The 22,528-nt window shown below is 42.3% G+C and overlaps 1 protein-coding gene, 1 long non-coding RNA gene and 1 pseudogene across 3 annotated transcripts in view; 1 reads left to right on the top strand and 2 right to left on the bottom strand.

The window, feature by feature from the left end:
• Nucleotides 1-22,528, top strand: part of ANKRD55 (ankyrin repeat domain 55) — a 136,640-nt gene that overhangs the window by 103,233 nt on the left and 10,879 nt on the right. Inside the window, exons 7-9 of the mRNA XM_054487992.2 lie at nt 6,405-6,589; nt 16,637-16,804; nt 21,637-22,301. Coding sequence (XP_054343967.1) covers nt 6,405-6,589; nt 16,637-16,804; nt 21,637-22,301 — 1,018 coding nt within the window. The remainder of the gene's footprint in view (nt 1-6,404; nt 6,590-16,636; nt 16,805-21,636; nt 22,302-22,528) is intronic.
• On the bottom strand, nt 7,727-7,826 carry LOC129037669 (U6 spliceosomal RNA; annotated as a pseudogene).
• The window catches only part of LOC129036609 (uncharacterized), a 129,766-nt gene continuing 129,328 nt past the window's right edge, over nt 22,091-22,528 (bottom strand). Inside the window, exon 5 of one of the 2 annotated variants that reach the window (XR_008502606.2) lies at nt 22,091-22,391. This is a non-coding gene — a long non-coding RNA (uncharacterized LOC129036609). The remainder of the gene's footprint in view (nt 22,392-22,528) is intronic. The other variant, XR_010126384.1, reaches the window with a different exon arrangement.

The following is a 22,528-nucleotide window of genomic DNA, read 5'->3' as shown; positions in this document are numbered from 1 at the left end:
TGCTGGGATTACAGGCATGAGCCACCACACCCAGCAAGAAATTACTTTTAACATCTAGTGCAATGCAGGTCTACCAGTAACAAATTCCCTCAATTTTTGCTTATCTAAGAAAGTATTTATTTCTCCTTCACTTTTGAAGGACAGTTTCATAAGGTACAGAATTCTTGTTGATGGGAGGCTTTCACTCCAGTCTCTTCTTGCTTGTATGGTTTCTGAGAAATCAGAGGTAATCCTTCTCTTTGCTCCTCTATAGGTAAGGTGTTCTTTTCCTCTGGCTTCTTTCAGGACTTTTTCTTTATCTTTGGTTTTCTGTAATTGGAAAATAATATGCCTAGGCATAGGGTTTTTTGTTTGTTTTGTTGTTTTTGTTGTTGTTTTTGGCATTTATCCTGCTTGGTGTTCTCTGAGCTTTTGTGTCTAACAATTTTTTTGGTAAAATTCTCAGTTGTTATTATTGTTTCAAATATTTATCCTGTTCCTTTTTCTCTTCTCCTTCTGGTATTCCTATTGCCTGTATGTTACACCTTTTGTAGTTCTCTCACAGTCTGTGAATATTCTGTTCTGTTTTTTTCAGTCTTTGTTCCTTTTGTTTTCCAGTTTTGGAGGTTTACATTGAGATATTCTCAAGCGCAGAAACTCTTCCCTCAGCTGTGTCCAATCTACTGATAAGCTCATCAAAGGCATTCTTCATTTCCATTACAGTGTTTTTTATCTCCAGCATTTATTATTGGTTCTCTCTTAGGATCTCCATCTTCCTGCTTACATCGCCCATCTGTTCTGACATGTTGCCCACTTTATCCATTTACAGCCCTTAGCACATTAATCACAGTTGCTTTAAATTATTTATCTGATAATTCCCATATCCCTGCCGTGTCTGGAACTGATGCTTGCTCTGTAGATATTGTGTTGTTCACCTTTTGGCATGCTTTATAATTTTTTCTCAATAGCCAGACATGATGTAGTGGGTAAGAGCAACTCCTGTAAATAGCACTTTAGTAATGTAATGGTGAAGTATGGGGGGAAGAGAAATGTACTATATCGTCCTATGATTTGGTCCCTGTCTTTTAGTGAACCTATGCCTCTGGAATGTGAATATTCCAAGTGATTCTCAGGATGTTTTTTCCCCTTCTTAGGTGGGACAGGATAGCTAGAGTGGGCTGGAGTTGGGTATTGTTCTGCTCCCATGTGGAAAGATAGAGCTAGATGGAGTTGAGCACTTTCCTTCCCTAAGGTCAATTAGGCTCTGATAAAACCTCGGTAGATTAGGCTCTGGTTAACTAGTTTCTCCGGAGGACAGATTTTATTAAGAGGAACAGAGTGCTCTGGTATATTTCAAAAAGGTTCCTTTTCCCCTCCTCCTGCCAGAAGCCCATGGGAATTTTTCTCTGCTATATACTGTGAGAAGCCGGTTGAGCTGCTGGAAATAAAACTCACAAAAGCATGGCACCCCATACCCAATGTAACTGGATTACTGAGTTTGTACTCTCAGATTTGTCCACACTGAGCCTTTGACAATTCATTAACTATAGTTTGAATTTTTCTACCCTGCAGAGGTAGCAATGATTCCCTCAGAGGTTTCTGCTCTAGTATGTTGTGAGTCCCTGTAACTGCCTGTCTGTCTGTCTGTCTCTCCAATTTGGGGGCAGCAGCTTGCTTGCCTTGTGACCTAACTTCTCTTATGGATTTAAGAAGAGTTCTGGAATAACACTGGCAGCTTAACCAAGCCTTGTAGGAGTACAATGCCTTAATACTAGGAGTGTTTCTAGCAATATGAATTCTAGGCTTTACGGCTGGTCACTAAGAGGGGCAAGCATCTACCTTCCCTCAAATTTCGCTACCCTCCCCAACTTACTAGAAAATGTGTTTTACTTGAGATCTTCTTCAGCAGCATACTTTTCAAGGAAGGTTAGAAAGAAAATAATTGCACTAATATAAAATGATTATTTCATGCTTTTTCAATATGGGGGGCAAAGAATTACACACACACTCACACACACTCGCAGTTGATCTGTGGTCAACTGTTTGGACTATGTCAAAGTCCCATGAATATATTTTAACTCTCAATGTATTCAAAATGCTAATGTATAATTATAAATGCTGTATATCAGTGGATCCAGCTCATAAGGTGAAAGAAGCTTAGAGCTGGAAGAGACCACAGGTCATTTTGTCTAATCCTGCAGTTCCTAGGTGGGGAAACTAGTACAAAAGCTTAGCATTTGCCCAAGTGCATCCAGCACCCAGGCAGGAACTCAGGCCACATGGTTTCCAATACTTGATAAGAGGACAACCATCAAGCTGCCTAAGTCCAGAGTAAACAATGAGAAAGTCAAATTTAGGAAATTAGCCCCTATTACCCTGGGAGCAAAGACTCTGACCTGTTTGGGAAGCTGGAGCTTCAAAGGGTAACCTAAGTTAAAGTGGCTTTCACATGTCAGGTCCTCAGTGCCTAATTGTAGAGAGAAAGGGAGTGGGTAGAATGAGGGAAAACAGGGACTCACCTAGGAGTAAAAACAAGTAGAGAAAGAAGAGAAAAGGTAGAGAATGGAGAAAGATAATGAAGAGAAGAGAGAGAAGAGGCCAAAAAGGATGGGTAAAATCCAACCTGTTTGGCTTTGCCATAGTTTGTAAGGTCTATTTCACTTATTTATTTATTTATTGCTCAGCAAATATTTGTTGAGAATTATTCTTTGCTAGGCTTCATTTCAGCAGAAAGATTCTTAGGCATAGGCTTAGTAAGGACAACACACAGATATCCTGGAGACTTCATCTTGCCAGACAGCTAGAAGCCCAAGCCAGACCCTTTCTATACATCAAAGCATGAAAAACATTTTCCCCCATTAAGCATTAGCACCTCTATGAAATGAAGTAGTTTGGGCAGGGTGTGGTGGCTCACACCTGTAATCCCAGCACTTTGGGAGGCTGAGGTGGGTGGATCACTTGAGATCAGGAGGTTGAGAGCAGCCTGGCCAACATGGTGAAACCCCGTCTCTCCTAAAAATACAAAAAATTAGCCAGGCGTGGTGGTGCATGCCTGTAATCCCAGCTACTCGGAAGGCTGAAACAGGAGAATCACTTGAACCCGGGAAGTAGAGGTTGCAGTGAGCCGAGGTCATTCCATTGCACTCCAGCCTGGGCGACAGAGTGAGACTTTGTCTCAAAAAAAAAAAAAGAAATGAAGTAGTTCAGCAGCAGTGGGTCACTATACCTCACCTCCTCCCACTATTTCTATCTTCTGCTTTCTCTCCAGAAGAAGCAGCCCCAGGCTTTTGGGCTTGGCAGCCTCTGGAGTCCAGGCCAACCAAAAGCTTGTTCCAAAGGGGCTAACCATGAAGGCAGTCCAGATTCTAAGCCAGGGATATTAGGCACATTTCTTTCTCTAGTTAGCCCCAGACCCTCAACCCTCAAACATTCACATGGAATAGACTCTAGATGTTCCTTTTGTCTCCATTCTAGTCTAACATGTCTGGCTCCAGCCGATGAGCCAGGATCATCTTCTCACATCACAAAAGCTCCCAGCTTTTTAGGAGGGATAAGCGGCTGCAACACGGAGGCTAAAGCACTGGCCTCTGCTTTATATGGTCACCATCACAAGACAAGCAATGCAAACACATCCCAGTGTTCAAGAGAAGGAAGGAGATTGGAGTTCCTGCCAAGAAGAAGCCACCATAGAACATATTCCTTAGACATATGTTAGCAAATGAGCAGCTAGTCCTAAATCGCCCACTAGACTCCTTTGAAGGTCACCTAGAATGTCTACAGTTAGGATATCTAGATCTTATTGTTGTTGTTGTTGTTGTTTTATCAATCTGCCTGTAGCAAAATTATTACACATTAACTCGACTTTCTTCTTGGCAAGGCTTCTTATGAGTCAGGCTTCCCCAACTCTCCCCACTCATGATGGGTAAAGAGAACACGACTAGGACTCAGTTCCCAATCATTTTCAGAATACATGAAGGCAATGTTATGGATTACTCATGAACAAAAACAAATAAATACAACAAAAACAAACTCACAATCATCATCTGGCAGCTCAGTGTAGAATTCTAGAGCTCCTTAAGAATAGGATACGTACAATACTGTTTCTTTCCCTATTTAATAACATTTCTACCCAATGTAAACCTACTCTCCATTCTTCCTAAGGACCCACCTGGACCACAGTCCCATTTCTTCTTGTCTAGTGTCTCCTGGTCTCTGTGACTTTCCCTACCTCCCAGGCCTAAGCATATTTTTGGCTGACACACAGTCTAGATTATTAAGAAGGGAATTCTGTCACCAGGAGGCAAGTGATCCAGGGCCTTGACTTACAAACTAGTGTTTTCTAAGGCTCCCTGAAATTCTCCTGAGGGTGCACCACGGAAAACTTACTAGGAGAAACTCTTAAAGTACCCGAAGATTAACTGTAAAGGAGGTCTCAGTTGGCGAGGCACACATCACTGGTACTGATGTAGGTCTAAACAGTTTTCACTTTAGTTCCTCCAGTATGAACATGCAGGATCAAATTAATAGACCACTCTTTTTAATCACAGACAGAATAGTATAGTGGTGAAGTCCAACACCTCCACAGTCAATCCTGGATCTGCTAATTCTTAGCTGTGACAGAGGGCAAATTTCTTAATCCCTTATGCCTTCATTTTCTCCTATATAATATGAGGACAATAATAGTACCAACCTTGTGGGATTGTTGTTCATGAGTTAGTACATGAAATGGCTTAGAAAGGTGCCAGGCCCAGATGATCACACAGTAAACACAGCTGTCACCATTCTTCCTGGGAGGATCTTCTTATAAAGAAAAGTAAAATACAAACAATTGTGCTATAAGTGAGATTCAGGTATAGAGACAAAAGAATTGTTTGGAGAATTTAGGACAAAAGGAAAAGAGTAAAGGTGTGGAGTCTGTCTTTACTTATCCAGAGAGGCTGTTGACAGTACCCCAGCTGCCAAGAGACCTGCTGCCTGGGACTGGCTGGCAGGATCCCAGAAGCAGCAGCCTCTATTTCAGTTTACCACTTCCAAAATGACTCCACCCCAGGGGCGAGGGAGGTGAAAGGAAGAGAGTACGAGTGTGGGGTTTTGTTTTCTCCATCTGCACTTAATGCTTCTTTTTCTACCAAGAGGGGAAACTATGAACAGGGTGTTTTGGCCTTTGAACCACCTTGACAGCTTGAATTCCTTTACTCTTCCAGGAAATTGTAAACAAAAAAGAATTGTTGTGCTGACACTCTTTTTGCTTCTATTTTCCTTATTGAATGGCTACTGCTTTTAAAAAAAAGTGTCTCTTGACTATCTAAAATGTATTTCAGACTCCTTCGATATATGTCTAACTAGCATGAAGTGAAACAAACATAGAAAAGTTGATAAAGGCATGAAAGCTTAGGTGTGCTTACCTAAGCTTTAGGTGACTTCTAAGTCACCTAAGTAAGCTTTAGGTGACTTCTAAGTCACCTAAGTAAGCTTTAGGTGACTTCTAAGTCACCTAAGTAAGCTTTAGCTGACTTCTAAGTCACCTAAGTAAGCTTTAGCTGACTTCTAAGTCACCTAAGTAAGCTTTAGCTGACTTCTAAGGACAGGCATCCCATAGAATATAAACAATTGGTCAAAGTTATTTAAAATCATTGTTAGACAAAGGAAAGATGGATGGAGGAAGAAGACGCAAAAGGGAAGATGATAGGAAGAGAAAGAAAAAGTTTGTAGCCAGAGATTACTTTATGTATATGTGACCAGTGCAGCCATAGAGGGTCTGGTACTCAGATGGGACCCTGTGCTTAAGGCATAATGTTCTGTTGTCCCCATCTGGAAATTCTCACTTTATCTTTTAATTGTTTTTGTAAACGAAGTCTGATACAAGATTGTAGCCTCTGCTCAGACAGTTCTGCTTCCCAGGCTCCCTGGGACAAATTCTCAGCCCCCTGCTCCTTGGCCCTACCCAGAAACAAGCTTTTTAAATGCATCATCGCGCCACCAATCAGTACTCATCATAGCCACTTCTTTAACATTAAGATGAACTCTGTCAGTTTCTTGGTGGTCAGCCTCTACAGCAAATGGGGACACAAATGATCAGACCTAATGAGCAAGTTGTTGTCTGGGTGGCCCATCCATCACTCTAGCTCTGATGTCAGTCCATTGCACCTGTATTTAATTTCAATCCATCCTTCATTCACTAGTTATGGAAGACAATTTAGCTCCTGTGGGAGACAAAAATCTCTGCAGTGACTTGAGACAAGTGGACATTTGTTGGAGAGCTTAGACAGAATGTATTTTTATTCTTTTTTTCCATTTCCTTTCCTCTTTTCATCTTTTTTCTTTCTTTCTTTCGTTTTTTTCCTTTGTATTTTTATCTTAACATGCCTAGACAGAGAAGAACACTGGATTGTACATAATGGGCTTTCTTTGACTCTCTTTTCCAGAGTGGAAATAGGATTCTGTGCTCTACCATTCTGAGCCATCATCAGGGGCCGTCCATAATCAACTATGATGATGAGAGTGGGAAGACATGTGTACATGTCGCAGCGGCAGCGGGCTTCAGCGATATTATTCATGAGCTGGCAAGAGTCCCTGACTGTAACCTGCAGGCTCTGGATGTGGATGACAGGTATCTATGGCAACCAGAAAGTGCTGGGAAACTAGTCATTTCCCCCTAACTGAATCTTAAAATAAAGAAGATGTTTAAGGAGGTGTCCTATACAGCTATATCCTTATTGCCAGTAATACACATGTGCTTGTGACAATAAAAATTGCTCTATTTTAGTGAGAGGAGAAAAAATTATTGTTATGGAGAGGAAGACTGCGACTGCACAGTGTTGTCAGATTTTCCACTTTTTGCTAAATGTTCTCCGTGTTCTCAGAAAGCGTTCTGTATTTCAGCTTCCTGCTATGTGCCCTTTTTGTTCCTAAAGGTAGGTTTTGGTTTTTTTTTTTTCTTCATTCTTGGATTATGTTATAAAGTCCACAAGTTCTTTTATCCAGAGAAGAACATAATAGAGACTTTGTATTCTGGACTATTGGGCTCTTAGAACTACAAGGAACTTTATCAGGTTGTTGTTGTTTTCGATCATCAAAGATGTATTGTCTGAAAAAGGAAGCTGGATCCAAAAAGGTAAAAAGACTTCTGTCAGAGCTAGTTAGATACTAAATGAAGATTTGTACACCTGTCTTTCAAACTTGCAGCTTTTCACCTACAATGCCCTGCTTATCTAAACTGTTTTGGTTAGGCATTGAGTCAATGGAAATGTAAGAAAAATATAACAACAAATAAGACTATCAAAAATAAGTATAGACTTGAGCACTCTGGTTTCTTTATCCTCTTGTATTGAAGTGCAAAATTAGCCCCTTACTTATAATTATTTTATTTTATTTATTTATTTTTTTGAGATGGAGTCTTGCTTTGATGCCCAGGCTGGAGTGCAGTGGTGCAACCTCAGCCTACTGCAACCTCCACCTCCCGGGTCCAAGCGATTCCCTTGCCTCAACCTCCCAAGTAGCTGGAGCTACAGGCTCCTGCCACCACGCCCAGCTTACTTTTGTATTTTTAGTAGAGACAGGGTTTCACCATGTTGGCCAGGCTGGTCTTGAACTCCTGGCCTCAGATGACCTGCCCGCCTCAGCCTCTCAAAGTGCTGGGATTACAAGCGTGAGCCACCGTGCCCGGCCTACTTATAATTTTAGATGCCCCAAGAAAGCACCTCCTACTCCCAGATACCTGAAATTCTTTTTTTTTTAAATTATTTTATAAAATATGGAATACTTCACAAATTTGTGTGTCATCCTTGCACAGGGGCCACGCTAATCTTCTCTATTAATACCTGAAATTCTTTTAACTCGGGGAAAAAATGGGGAGTTCTACATAGGTCTCAGAAGTTGGAGATGGTTAAATGACTTTAAGTAAAATTAAAGTATAAATCATTGAAAGTAGACATTTTCCAGCCGGTGTGGTGGCTCACACCTATAATCCCAGCACTTTGAGAGGCCGAGATGGGTGGATCACTTGAGGTCAGGAGTTTGAGACCAGCCTGGCCAACATGGCGAAACCCATCTTTACTGAAAATACAACAATTAGCCAGGTGTGGTGGCGGACACCTATAATCCCAGCTACTCAGGAGGCTGAGGCAGGAGAATCGCTTGAAACCAAGAGGCAGAGGTTGCAGTGAGCCAAGATCACGCCATTGCACTCCAGCCTGGGTTACTAAGCAAGCAACACTCTGTCTAAAAAAAAAAAAGAAAAAGAAAAGAAAAAAGTAAATGTTTTCCTAAGAGCAGATGTTGATCCTAAGCAAGTAAGAAAGTAGAAGAACATAAGCTACATGAGGAAAAAAGTGAATTAACCATTTTTTAAAAAAAGAACAAATTTCAGAAAGGTAGGCTGAGGGAAAGTTCATCTACTTCAAAACACCCCTAGAGCCAGCTTTCAACAGAATAGTTCCCATTCTGCAATACCACCTACTTAGCAAAGAAAATCCAATTCTCTAGGCCTCAGGGTGGAAAGTAAAACTAAGGGGAGAAAAGAAAGTACAAAAGATAAGGAGAATTCAAAAGGAAATAAATATCCAGAAGAGTCCTTTCCATTCCAGTGCTCAACTCAGAGGCCTCATGTACTGATCAAATCCTAGCCTCCATTTTTTTTCCACGTTTTCTGCAGGAAAACATGAAATTCTGCCTTCATGCTGAAGCTATAAGCTTCTGTTAATAGTTGAATTTTTCAGGGCCAGGCACAGTGGCTCACATCTGTAATCCCAGCACTTTGGGAGGCTGAGGCAGGCAGATCACGAGGTCAGGAGTTCAAGACCAACCTGGCCAACATGGTGAAACCCTGTCTCTACTAAAAATACAAAAATTAGCCGGGCATGGTGGCGCACGCCTGTAATACTAGCTACTCTGGAGGCTGAGGCAGGAGAATTGCTTGAACCTGAGAGGCAGAGGTTGCACTGAGCCGAGACTGTGCCACTGCACTCCAGCCTGGATAACAGAGTGAGACTCCGTCTCAAAAAAAAATTAAAAAAAAAAAAATAAATAGTTTAATTTTTCAAAGTTTGCATAGGTTTATGTGCTTTAAGCATTTACAATAATTGTGATTTCCCTTTCCTTCTTCTCTTTTTTAGTGAAAGTTTTTCCTACTGAAAGTTTTTGTGAAAAGGAAAGAAAAGTAAGGTAATAAAATAATAAGTAAATAAAAGTAATAAAAAGAGGTAGAAGGAAAATATGAAGAACTAGGCCTCCCAGATAGTAAAACACATCATAAGTCTATGGTACTTAAAACATTGTAGTACTTACCTAAGATATGACACAGAACACATAACCCAGAAGCAGCATATGTAGCTTAAGTGTTTCAAATTTCATCAGTCTATGAGGTCACAGTTTGCTTTAATATGCAGTTTACTTATCTTCAGAGAGGAAAGTCTGTTATCAAGTTCTGCTCGCTGTGTATTTCTGGGAATTCTCTGGGGAATGTTTACATGTTTCATTAATCATTCCTCAGTCACTGATAGCTCAACCAACGCTGCATCCTTGGACCCATCATCTCCTGCCATTCAGCAGGATCTGCCCACCACATCTGCCCACTCATCTCTGCTGAATTCCTTCTGAATCATGGGCCCTGCCCTTTAGCCCCCTGCTGTGATAGCTGAGGCAGATTGGCTGTGTTTGCAGGACATCCTGAAGCTTAGAGATAAGAAAGGAGCTAAAGTTTAGACAACTTGAAATTAGGTACCACAGACTGGCCCCAAGGACATGAGTATATTAGAGATTATCTATATGCTCCCCTCGTTACTCAGCAAAATCCTATTCTTCTGGATCGCTTCCATTTGAAGGTCAGAGGAATTTAAACAGTCGGTCTTAGTAATTGTCATGAAGGAGTATTTCACAAAGCTTCTGAGTGAATCATCACATGTTGGTAAGCCTGACTAGATCAACATCCAGCCCTCCATCTGCTGAATTTATTGGCAGAGGCCATAATCTGCTGGGGACCTGTCTTGTTTCAGAATAAATGTCGCCTGGAGACCTCTCTCACATAGAATGGAACTAATCACATCTGCCACATTCAAATACGCCGTGTGATTGATCACTGTGTTGAAAAATACATGGCCCTATTAGGTGTTATAAAATTGCTGCTTCTAGCATAACAGGAAAAAGGTGTTTAATTGACAGAAGATACAATCTGTACCTGGTAATTCTGGGGCCACACAATATACATACATATACGCTCTCCAAATACTCATGTCCAACCCCATTCACAGATATACCCAACCCCACCCTTCTCTGTCCAGCTCCCAGGCTGCCTCCAGGCCTGAGAGACCACCTGGCCCTCTCAGGAGTGCCCTTCTGCCCAGGGTTCAGGCCCTGCACAAGGCTGAGGAGAGATCTTCCACGACTTCCTTTCCTGCCCCAGGACTGCCCATTTCCCGAGTGACTTACCGGAGTGATAGTCATTCTTCACACAGAAGACCCCATTCGTAGGAATGTGGGCCAGGCTCACACCTGTAATCCCAGCACTTTGGGAGGCTGAGGCAGATGAATCGCTTAAGCCCAGGAGTTCGAGACCAGCCTTGGCAACATGGCGAAACCCCATCTCTACAAAAAATACAAACATTAGCCGGACATAGTGGTACATGCCTGTAGTCCCAGCTACTCAGGGGGCTGACATGGGAGGATCGCTTGAGCCCGGGAGGTGAAGGTTGCAGTGAACTGTGATTGTATCACTGCACTCCAGCCTGGGTGACAGAGTGAGACCCTATCTCAAAAAAGGAATGTCAACTTGCCCTTTGCCTCTCCCTACACCCCCAGAAAAAAATCAGAACATAGTGTTGTGATATCAGTACTTAATCCAAAATATAGTGTATTCAATCTTTTATTTTTGGAGACAGAGTCTCACCCTGTCACCCAGGCTGGAGTGCAGTGGCACGATCTCAGCTCACTGCAACCTCCACCTCCCTGGTTCAAGCGATTCTCCTGCCTCAACCTCCCGAGTAGCTGGGACTACAGGTGTGCGCCACCATGCCTGGCTAATTTTTTTTTTTTTTTTTTTTTTTTTTTTTTTTAGTAGATTAGGGGTTTCACCATGTTGGCCAGACTGGTATTGAACGCCTGACCTCAAGTGATCCACCCGCCTCAGCCTCCCGAAGTGCTGGGATTATAGGTGTTAGCCACCATGCCTGGCCTAGTTTATTCAATCTTGAATACAACTATGTGTAGAATCAAACGTCCAGTGCCTTTTACAGTATTTTCCAGGATGACCTGATGGCCAGGGCTAATCGTCTTTAGGCCACCTCCAAGCTCTCAACTCTGATCTCCTGCTGGCAACTGCCTAAGCAACTATAAGTCCACAGCTTCCAAAAATAATAATGCATAGGCACAGAGCAGCTATAAATCTACACTTAAGAAACATTTTTTTTAGAGTAAACATAATCTTCAGAGATGCAACTCTATCTCCCAGCAAGTTGACTTTTTATATGCTTCAGCTAAGCTTCAGCTTCTCAAACTTCTGTTTTAGATCGAAGTATTTGCTGTACATTAGGCACACTTAAAAACCCACTGGGACAGATTACCAAAACACAGGCAGAGTCCTTCATCCAAGACAAATCCAAGCCTTGACCTCCTAGAAAACAGTAGGTGCTCTTTAAATGAATAGTTGAAATTCTTATTTCTACTCACAGAGTTAAAAAAAATCAGGGTCTAATACTACCCAGAATTATTTTGTCTTTGGTAAAATAAAGAAAGCAGTATCACAAAAGTATCAATTTATTCAACCTTCTTATTGAGAGCCTCTATATGTGCCAGAACCACACAGTGAGTGAAAGGCTCCCATTCCCCTCCCACATGGAGCATACAATCTATCTTTTTCAAAAAGTGGTGGAACACTGGCCGGGTGCGGTGGCTCACTCCTGTAATCCCAGCACTTTGGGAGGCCCAGGCGGGTGGATCACGAGGTCAGGGATCGAGACCAGCCTGACCAACATGGTGAAACTTCATCTCTACTAAAAATACAAAAATTAGCTGGGCGTGATGGCGGGCGCCTGTAGTCCCAGCTACTCGGGAGGCTGAGGCAGGAGAATCGCTTGAACCCCAGGGGCAGAGGTTGCAGTGAGCCGAGATTGCGCCACTGCACCCCAACCTAGTGACAGAGCGAGACTCCATCTCAAAAAAAAAAAAAAAAAAAGTGGTGGAACACTTACTATATCAAGTATTTATGTTATTTTACAACCCAGAGTTTTAAAAGTTATAATGATTTTTATCTATAATTTAACCTAATTTCTATTTTTGAGTTATCTCACTAGATTAGCAGGAAACCTAACCTCGTCTTTTAAAGGCCCCCACCCCACTTGCCTTATTGTGTGTGCCTTGGTTCTGGAATTTTATACAACGGGTGTATAGGAATAGAGATGGAGAGTGGCCCCTCATCTTCTGTCCTTATCCTTTCAGGTCGGATGATGTTCAGCTGTGTCAGTGCTGTGCTTGGGCACGGGCGCCATCTTGGCCTGCCTGTGGTCCCATTGCCTAGACAAACCACAGAAATTCCCCATCTCTCGCTCCTAGTATCTCTACTAGTGAAGCAAGGTTCCTGACCCCTTTGCTCGTGAGTCCAGTGGTCCTTTATGCTCTTGTCACACCATCTTTTTCGAGACAGAGTCTCCCTCTGTCGCCCAGGCTGGAGCAGCAGTGGTGCGATCTTGGCTCACTGCAACCTCTGCCTCCCAGGTTCAAGCGATTCTCCAGCCTCAGCCTCCCGAGTAGCTGGGATTACAGGCATGTGCCACTACGCCCGGCTAATTTTTTGTATTTTTAGTAGAGACAGGGTTTCACCATGTTAGCCAGGATGGTCTCGATCTCCTGACCTCGTGATCCGCCCGCCTTGGCCTCCCAAAGTGGTGGGATTACAGGTGCGAGCCACCGTGCCCAGCTGTCACACCACCTTGACCACTGAAGGGGGACCGCCTTTCCGGTGCTGGGGAAGCCATTTCCATTCAGATGTTTAGTTAAATATTTTGCCTTTGCTCTGAGGTTGCTCTCAGTCCCAAGCTTGGCTTTTGAAAGCAAAAAGACTTTTCCCTTCCTGACTTTGCAATATCCCTCCCCTGAGGTTGAGCACAAAGTCAACCATCCCCTTAAATAGGGGAAAGAGGTGAGGTAGAAAATATGTATAGAGATCAGGATCTTAAAATATAATCCCACCACACGAAGAAATGGTGTTAAGAGGGCTTGGTGCGGTGCCTCACGCCTGTAATTCCAACACTTTGGGAGGCCAAGGAGGGCGGATCACGAGGTCAGGAGATCGAAACCATCCTGGCTAACATGGTGAAACCCTGTCTCTACTAAAAATACAAAAATTAGCTGGGTGTGGTGGCCCGTGCCTGTAACCCCAGCTATTCGGGAGGCTGAGGCAGAATAGCTTGAACCAGGGAGTCGGAGGTTTCAGTGAGCTGAGATTGCACCACTGCACTCCAGCCTGGCAACAGAGCAAGACTCTGTCTCAAAAAAAAAAAAAAAAAAAAAATGATGTTGAGAAAAGTTGGCTATGTAATTATAAAAACAGTCAGATTGGCTCTGACCTCACTGCACATACCAAAATACGCATATAGACACACACACAGGTTTTGTTTGTTTAGTTTTTGTTTTTTGAGACAGGGTCTCACTCCATTGCCCAGGCTGGAGTGTGGTGGTAGGATCTCGGCTCACTGAAGCCTCAACCTCTCTAGGCTCAATCAATCCTCCCACCTTAACCTCCTGAGAAGCGAGGACTACAGGCACATACCCATCACATCCAACTAATTTTTATATTCTTTTTGTAGAGACTGGGTTTTGCCGTGTTGCCTAGGGTGGTGTCGAACTCCTGAGCTCAAGCAATCTCCCACCTCTGCCTCTCAATGTGCTGGGATTTCAGGCGTGAGCCACAGTGCCCAGCCATGGTTTTTTATTTTTAAACCAAATAAATCTAGAATACTGGTGTTCTTTTCATTTACGTTCAGTAAAATTTACTTTTATGGTGTACAGTTCTATCTCCCATCCCTAAGCCCTGGCAACCACTCATTAGTTATCGGTCTGTATAGTTTTGCCTTTTCCAGAAGGTCATGTAAATGGAAATATACAGTAGGTCATCCTTTGAGACTGATTTATTTGATTTATTTCACTCAGCAGAATGCATTTGACACTCATCTATGTTGTTGCATATAAGGGCAGTCTGTTCTTTTTCACTACTGAGTAGTATTCCAGTACTACTGGAATAGGATGAACCACAGTTTGTTTGTCCATTCACCCACTGAAGGACATTGAGTTGTTTCCAGTTTTTGACAATTACGGTAATGCTCCTACAAACATTTGTGTACCATTATTGCTGTGAATGTAAGTTTTTATTTCTCCGGCAAAATACTTAAAAGTGGGATTTGTAGGTTATAAGTATGTGTTTAACTTCGGAAGGAACTGGTAAATTATTTTCCAGAGCAGCTCTTACCACTTTACCTTCCCACCAGGAATGTATGAAAGTTCCAGTTGCTCCGTATCTTCACCAGCACCTGATATTGCCAAGCTTTGTTCTCTTTGGGTTTTTTGGTTTGTTTGTTTGTTTGTTTGTTTTTCTTATTTTAGCCATCTTCATAGGTGTGTATTGGTATTTCATTGTGGTTTTAATTTGCATTTCTCTAATGACAGATGTTATTGAGTACCTCTTCATGTGCTTATTTACCATCCATATATCTTCTTTGATGAAAAGTCTATTCTGATCTTTTGCTAATTTTTAAAATTGGTTTATTTTCTTATTGTTCACTTCTGAAAGATTTTATTTTATTTTATTTATTTATTTTTTGAGACAGAGTCTCGCTCTGTTGCCCAGGCTGGAGTGCAGTGGCATGATCTCGGCTCACTGAAAGCTCTGCCTCCCCGGTTCACACCATTCTCCTGCCTCAGCCTCCCGAGTAGCTGGGACTACAGGCGCCCGCCAGCACGCCCGGCTAATTTTTTGTATTATTAGTAGAGACGGGGTTTCATCGTGTTAGCCAGGATGGTCTCAATCTCCTGACCTTGTGATCCGCCCGCCTCAGCCTCCCAAAGTGCTGGGATTACAGGCATGAGCCACCGCGCCCAGCCAGTTCTGAAAGATTTTATATACTAATTACCAGTATTAGTAATACTTTGTTGACTATGTGATTTGCAAATATTTTCTCCCGGTCTATGGCTTTTCTTTTTATTCTCTTAAGAAAACACTGGTTATACAGTTTAATAAAGGTTTAAATACTGGTAAATATTTATATACCTTTTGGCTAATGAAGGACTTTTTTTTTTTTTTTTTTTTTTTGAGACGGAGTCTTGCTCTGTCGCCTATGATGGAGTGCAGTGGTGTGATCTCGGCTCACTGCAACCTCTGCCTCTGGGGTTTAAGCAATTCTCGTGCCTCAGCCTCCTGAGTAGCTGGGACTACAGGCACGTGCCACCATGCCTGGCTCATTTTTGTATTTTTGATGGAGACGGTGTTTCACCTTGTTGGCCGGGCTGCTGTTGAACTCCTGACCTCAGATGATCCGTCTGCCTCAACCTCCCAAAGTGCCAGAATTACAGGCGTGAGCCACTGTGCCCAGCCATGAAGGACTTTTTAAACATAACATCATGAAAGAAAGAAAAAATGAAGAAGGAATTAAATGTGATTTTTTTTTAAGTTTTATAGAAAAATCACTTAAAAATTGAAAGTCGGCTGGTCATGGTGGCTCACGGCTGTAATCCCAGCACTTTGGGAGGCCAAAGCGGGTGGATCATGAGTTCAGGAGTTCAAAACCAGCCTGGCCAACATAGTGAAACCCAGTCTCTACTAAAAATACAAAAATTAGCTGCGTGTGGTAGCACGTGCCTGTAGTCTCAGCTACTCAGGAGGCTGAGGTGGGAGAATCACTTGAACCTGGGAGGCGGAGGTTGCAGTGAGCCAAGACCACACCATTGCACTCCAGCCTGGGTGACAGAGTGAAACTCCGTCTCAAAAAATAAAATAAAAATAAAAATAAATTAAAAGTCAAGTAACAAATTACAGAAAATGTTTTCATAAACATAACCTATAAAAGATCAATGTCTTTACTATAAAGAGCACATACAAATTAGTAAGAAAAACACTTACACTTTAATAGAAAAATGACTAAAGGCATTAGTCATTTCAATGAGGAAACTCAAATGGCAAACAAACTTATATTTCAAAAGTTCAAACCTTACTGTAAATTAAATAAAAAGGAAAACGACAGTGAAGCATATTTTGCCTACCAAAACGGACAAAGATTTTTAAAGTTAGTAACAATACTCAGTATTAGAGAAGGAGGTGAAACATAGCTAGTAGGAGGACAAATTGACTCAATCTTCCTGGAAGGCAGCTTGGCACTATGTATAAAGAACCTCAAAACTGTTCATACCCTTTGACCCACTACTTCCTCTTCTAGGAAATTGTTAGAAAGGCCAGAGAGTATAGATGGCAGGGAATACTTAGAGCTAGAGGAGAGGCCCCTACACATGTCCACCATCATCCTTCAGGCTCATTTAACACTTAACTATTTCTATACTGTAAGTGGCAACAAGATTTTCCCTACCTCAACCTGACTTTGAGCAGGAGCTGTTGCTGGCTAAGCAGCCTGAACAATTCACGTGCTCAGACGCTTGTGCTTTTTTCACATGGCCCCTCCAGGACACCTCTGCACTGGGCTGCAGCTGCAGGGAAGGCCGAATGTGTCCAGTCACTGCTGGAGTTGGGAATGGACAGCAACCTGCGGGACATCAATGAGAGCACGCCCTTGGCCTACGCCCTGTACTGTGGTCACACGGCGTGTGTCAAACTCCTCTCCCAAGAGAGCAGGTGAGTACAACAGGAGCCACTTATTTTTCTATTCTTCTCAAATATTTATAAATTTGGATGAAATGTTTTAAATTGCCAAGGTGCAAACCAATAATAATATTATTATGCTTTTATAATATAATTAATGTTACATAGTATTAAAGACATTAAATTATTATATAATTAATGTTTGCCATTATCTAACACAGAATAAAGTGTTCTTGGAGCAAAATGATAGTAGTGAGCCCGAATCCATCAGCCTAATATTCACTGAACTTGAATCTCTTCTTTGCTTTTCTCTCTTTCCTCTTCCCTTTTTGGCACATCCTCTAAATCCCCCTTTTGTCTAATTTGGTGAGTCTCAAACTTTTGTTCCCAGGACCCTTTTACACTCTCAAAAATTATTAAGGGCCCCCAAATAACTTTTGTTTATGAGAGTCAAACCTGTCAAAATTTATGGCATTAGAAATTAAAACTGAGAGGCCAGGCGCGGTGACTCATGCCTGTAATCCCAGCACTTTGGGAGGCTGAGGCAGGCGGATCACCTGAGGTTAGGAGTTCGAGACCAGCCTGGCCAACATGGTGAAATTCCATGTCTACTAAAAATACAAAAATTAGCCAGGCATGGTGGTGGGTGCCTGTAATCTCAGCTACTTGGGAGGCTGAGGCAGGAGAACAGCTTGAACCTGAGAGGTGGAGGTTGCAGTGACCCAAGATCACTCCATTGCACTCCAGCCTGGGTGACAGAGCGAGACTCTGTCTCAAAAATGTTAATTAATTAATTAAAATGATAAATTTCTAATAAAATATGCATTGTTATCCATTTAAATTAATAATAAACATTACATTTACATGTGAACATAAATAGTATATTTTAATTAAAAATAAAATGTTTTATTTCATATTTCTATTTCCCAAAACAAAAGTATTGTCATGAGAAGAGCAGCATTGTTTTATATTTTTGGCATATCTCTTTGGTAGCATAATACAAGCTTAATAGAATACAGCTGGGGGCTGGGCATGGTGGCTCACACCTGTAATCCTAGCACTATGGGAGGTCGAGGCGGGTGGATGACCTGAGGTCAGAAGTTCAGCTGGACCAGTCTGGACAACATGGTGAAGCCCCATCTTTACCAAAAACAGAAAAACTAGCCAGGCGTGGTGGTGCGTGCCTGTAACCCCAGCTACTGCGGAAGCTGAGGCAGGAGAATAGCTTGAGCCTGGGAAGTGGAGGTTGCAGTAAGCTGAGATAGCGCCACTGCACTCCAGCCTGGATGACAGAGCAAGACCCTGTCTCAAAAAAAAAAAAAAAAAAAAAATAGAATAAAGTGGGTTCCACGTCTGCTTTTTGCATTCTCTCTTTTGCAATATAATGTGTTTTGTTTTTTGGTTTGGGGGTTTGCTTATTTATTTATTTATTATTATTTTTATTTTTTTAGAGCCAGAGTCTCACTTGTCATCCAGGCTGGTGTGCAGTGGCATAATCATGGCTCACTACAACCTTGAACTCTTGGGCTCAAACGATCCCCTCACCTCATCCTCTTGAGTAGCTGGGACTTAAGGCATGTGCCACCATGCCCAGCTGGGTTTTCTTGTTTTTTGTTTTTTTATTTTTTTGTAGAGATGGCCTCACTATGCTACCCAGGCTGGTCTCAAACTCCTGGCCTCAAGCAGTCCTCCCACCTTAGCCTCCCGAAGTGCTGGGATTAGAAGTGTGAGCCATCATGCCCAGCCACAGTGTCATGTTTTCATTGACGTATATGAAAACAATCCGGCCTTATATAAATACGTAGTTGGAAAAGGCGGGTGTATCTCAATAGGTTTTTCAGATAATTATGTGTATTTTTCTTTGATACGATACCAAAACTTAACAAGTAGTAGTTTCTTAAAAGTTAATTGCAATGTGGATTCTCACCATATCAATGAATTTTTTGTACTCTGTCACATTAGAATACATTACTATACCTTATACTTTAAATGGGTCTTACACACACGCATGATTTTATTAACACCTTGCATTGGTCATTTGGAAAATATTGGTTCACTTAATTATAGAGATCTTCCAAATGACACATTTCATTATACAATATCAAGAAGTCACATTTGTTAGCGTCACCACCAATCTATTGGACAAGTTTTATATACTGAGATGGTGTCAAGCTTACAATGTGAATATAAGTTTTCCAAAATTCTAGTTTTTGCTTGAAAGCTAGACTTTTGTCATTGGCTACAATAAGTGTCAATTATTTATCTTGAAATGAAATATTCACTGTATTCATTTTATTTTATTTATTTATGTATTTATTTATTTTGAGATGGAGTTTCACTCTTATTGCCCAGGCTGGAGTACAATGGCACGATCTCGGCTCACCGAAACCTCTGCCTCCCAGGTTCAAGTGATTCTCCTGTCTCAGCCTCCAGAGTAGCTGGGATTACAGGCATGTGCCACTATGCCTGGCTAATTTTGTATTTTTAGTAGAGACAGGTTTTCTCCATGTTGGTCAGGCTAGTCTGTAACTCCCAACCTCAGGTGATCCACCCGCCTCAGCCTCCCAAAGTGCTAGGATTACAGGCGTGAGCCACCGCTCCTGGCCCACTTTATTCATTTTAATATATTTTTATTTTATATATATATATACACACACATCTATAAGGTATACATATTTTGATATAAATATACCTAGTGAGATGGGCGGGGCGCAGTGACTCATGCCTGTAACCTCCACATTTTGGGAAGCCAAGGCGGGTAGATCACTTGAGCCCAGGAGTTCAAGACTAGCCTAGCCAAGATGGCAAAACCCCATCTCTACTAAAAATACCAAAATTAGCTGGGCGTGGTGGCATGCACCTGTAATCCCAGACACTTGGGAGGCTGAGTTAGGATAAATACTTGAACTTACCTGCAACTTTGTATCCTTTGACCTACACCTCCCATCCCCCCGCCTCACCCTCACTTCTGGTAACCACTGTTTTACTCTCTGTTTCTGTGTATTTCACTTTATTTATTTTGCAGAAATTTCTGCAAATACTTAGCTCTACATAACCATAGTTTATCTGTAAGGCATAAAAATGGTGTTCCGTGAAAAAAGTGTCTGGTTCAGCCCGCGACTCAAACAATTGCACAGCTGCTTTACCCCAAGACAATCATCACACCTCCGTATATAGTAGAATTGTTTACGGGTGCTTCTTATTTTATCAAACAAGTGTACTCAAGTTAATATTTCATCAAATTAATAACTTGTACTGCCTAAACAAGGACATTATTAAGTTAAAGGACTTTTTTTTTCTGCAAGTACATTGATGCCACTATTGTCCTGATCTGTACTGAGGCAGCCACCATTTTACCCACCACCTCTATTGCACCATCGATGCAAGGCAGCACAGTGAAAAAGACAAATAACTTTGTGGTGTTATTATGAATAGAGTTTAATGCCATAAACCCCTGAAAAAGTCAGGGATCCCTCTCCAAGGGTTCAGTGGACCTCATTTTGAGACCCAGAGGCCTAAAGCACAAGCTGTAACAGGAGGAGGAGATGGCTTACACAAGATGCTGCAATAGCATCAATTCACACAGACATATTCTTTATAGGGAAACGAGTGTCGGAAGTGCCCTGGGGCTCTCTCTCTGGTGGTATTAGGAGTCTAGAATTCAGTATTTCAAAAAGCCCATTGGAAGGTGAAAGAATAAAGATAAGACTACATCATGGAATAAAGATTCAAAGGATGCACTGTGTGACCTGTACAGAAAACATTCGTTATATGTATCCAAAATAAGTGGTGATGTTTTTCAAATTGCAGATTGCGATATCTCACTCCAGAAAGTAATGTTGCAATCTGACTCTTAGGGGCACACACACGGGTCAGGTTTCATCGTTAATTCATACCGCAGAAAGCATTAAGTCAATTGGAGCCTCAAAAGAGAATCACACAGAATTTTCCAAGGAACACAAACAGAATAGTGCCTCGGGGAACCTCTCGACAACTGCTGGCCTTTTTCCTTTATAATTTGCCTGCGCATTGGGCATTGCTCACTTTCTTCTGCAGCCACGCCCGACTTTGGTCATGCACTCCTCCTCTTCTCTCACTGGAGCCCAGACTAAAGCTTCTTTCCTTGTTTTTTGGTGTTTTTTTTTCGATAGAGATGAGATCCTGCCATGTTGCCCGGGCTGGTCTCAAACTCCTGATATCAAGTGATCCTCCTGCCTCAGCCTCCCAGAGTTCTGGAATTATAGGCGTGAGCCACCGCACCTGTTCTTTAGCATACTTTTTTAAAAAGTACTTTTCGATAGAAAAGTTTTAGTTTAAAATGGGGAAGGGGTCCCTGAGGGGGATAATGTCAGTTGGTCAGCACTCGGTCCATGTTTTCTAGGATCTCTGTCAGAGAAAGCCTAAAACCACACTCCCCCCACCTCAGCAACCTCCTCTATCCTTCTGCTCATTGAAGGATACTCAAACCCTTAGGCTTCATCTCTGACTTCCACTTGTGCTCCTACTGACTGTCCTTGAGATGTGAGAACAACAACACTTTCAGCTAATTTTCAGTTTAGTTAACCTCTTGTTGAAAACAGATGATCTAGGTGTAAATTTTGAAAGGATATCCCCGAAGGAGCAAGAAAAATCTAAGAAACGTCCTCCTTGGGCAAAGACTGCCCATGGTAAAGAGCCTCTTCTGGGAGGGATTGCCAGGGGTACTGTGAGTTCTTCACACTGTCTTTAACTTGAGAAGGCTTTGGGGGTATCTAGGAAGGATCTCAGAAAACCTGCTGAAGCATGTGGAATAGGGGGTTGGTATTTCGGTGAGTGATGTCTCTACTATACTCACATATCATCCCTGCTCTTTTATATTCGCATAGAACAGAGCCTACTCGACCCCCTCCCTCTCAGAGCAGTCGGCCCCAGAAGAAGGAGGGACGGTTCAACATGCTCAACCAAATATTCTGCAAAAACAAGAAAGAAGAGCAGAGAGCCCATCAGAAGGATCCCAGCAGGGACCGATACAGAGAGGAGGACACCTCGGAAGTCAATGACATCATCACCACCTTTGATAGCATCGTGGGTACCAACTGCCAAGAACAGCCTGGTGATCAGGTGGCTATGGTTGAATTTAAGAAAAAAACCTCAGACAATTCAAAATATCTCTTACCAGAAAAGAAACCGCTGGCCCGTAAGGGGCTTCCACCAATCAGAACGCAGAGTCTCCCACCCATCACCCTGGGCAATAACTTCCTAACAGCCTCCCATGGGGCCACTTCCCATGCAGGCCTGAGTTCTGGTCCTCATCATATGGCCCAGCGATCTCAGAAAAGTCGAAGTGAGCAGGATTTATTAAATAACAGAACTGGCTGCCAGATGTTACTAGATAACCCCTGGAGGAGTGATTCTAATCAGGTATTTTCCTACAAAGTTTGGACTGTGTCTTCTTCTGATAAGCTGCTGGACAGATTGCTCAGTGTCCGGCCTGGTCACCAGGAGGTCTCAGTGCCACCACATCTTCGCCATCTACATAATCCGTCATCAGGTAATGTCCTTGATTTTGTCTTCATTCTCAGCAGGCTCTATACTGGAAATGTCCCGAGAGTTTTAAGCTAGGAACTGGAGTGGCAATAGCCTAGAAGGCAGGGTGAGAATAAAATGAGTGATTAGAGCCACCTTTTCTCCCAAAGTGCACTGGATTTGAGATTTCTGGACTGTGAAAACATTCTGCTTCTCCCCTCTTCAAGTAATCATCAAGTACAAATATGTGCC

Source organism: Pongo pygmaeus, chromosome 4 (assembly GCF_028885625.2).
Source record: "Pongo pygmaeus isolate AG05252 chromosome 4, NHGRI_mPonPyg2-v2.0_pri, whole genome shotgun sequence".
NCBI lineage: Eukaryota > Metazoa > Chordata > Mammalia > Primates > Hominidae > Pongo > Pongo pygmaeus.
This window is presented reverse-complemented; position numbering and strand designations above follow the sequence as displayed.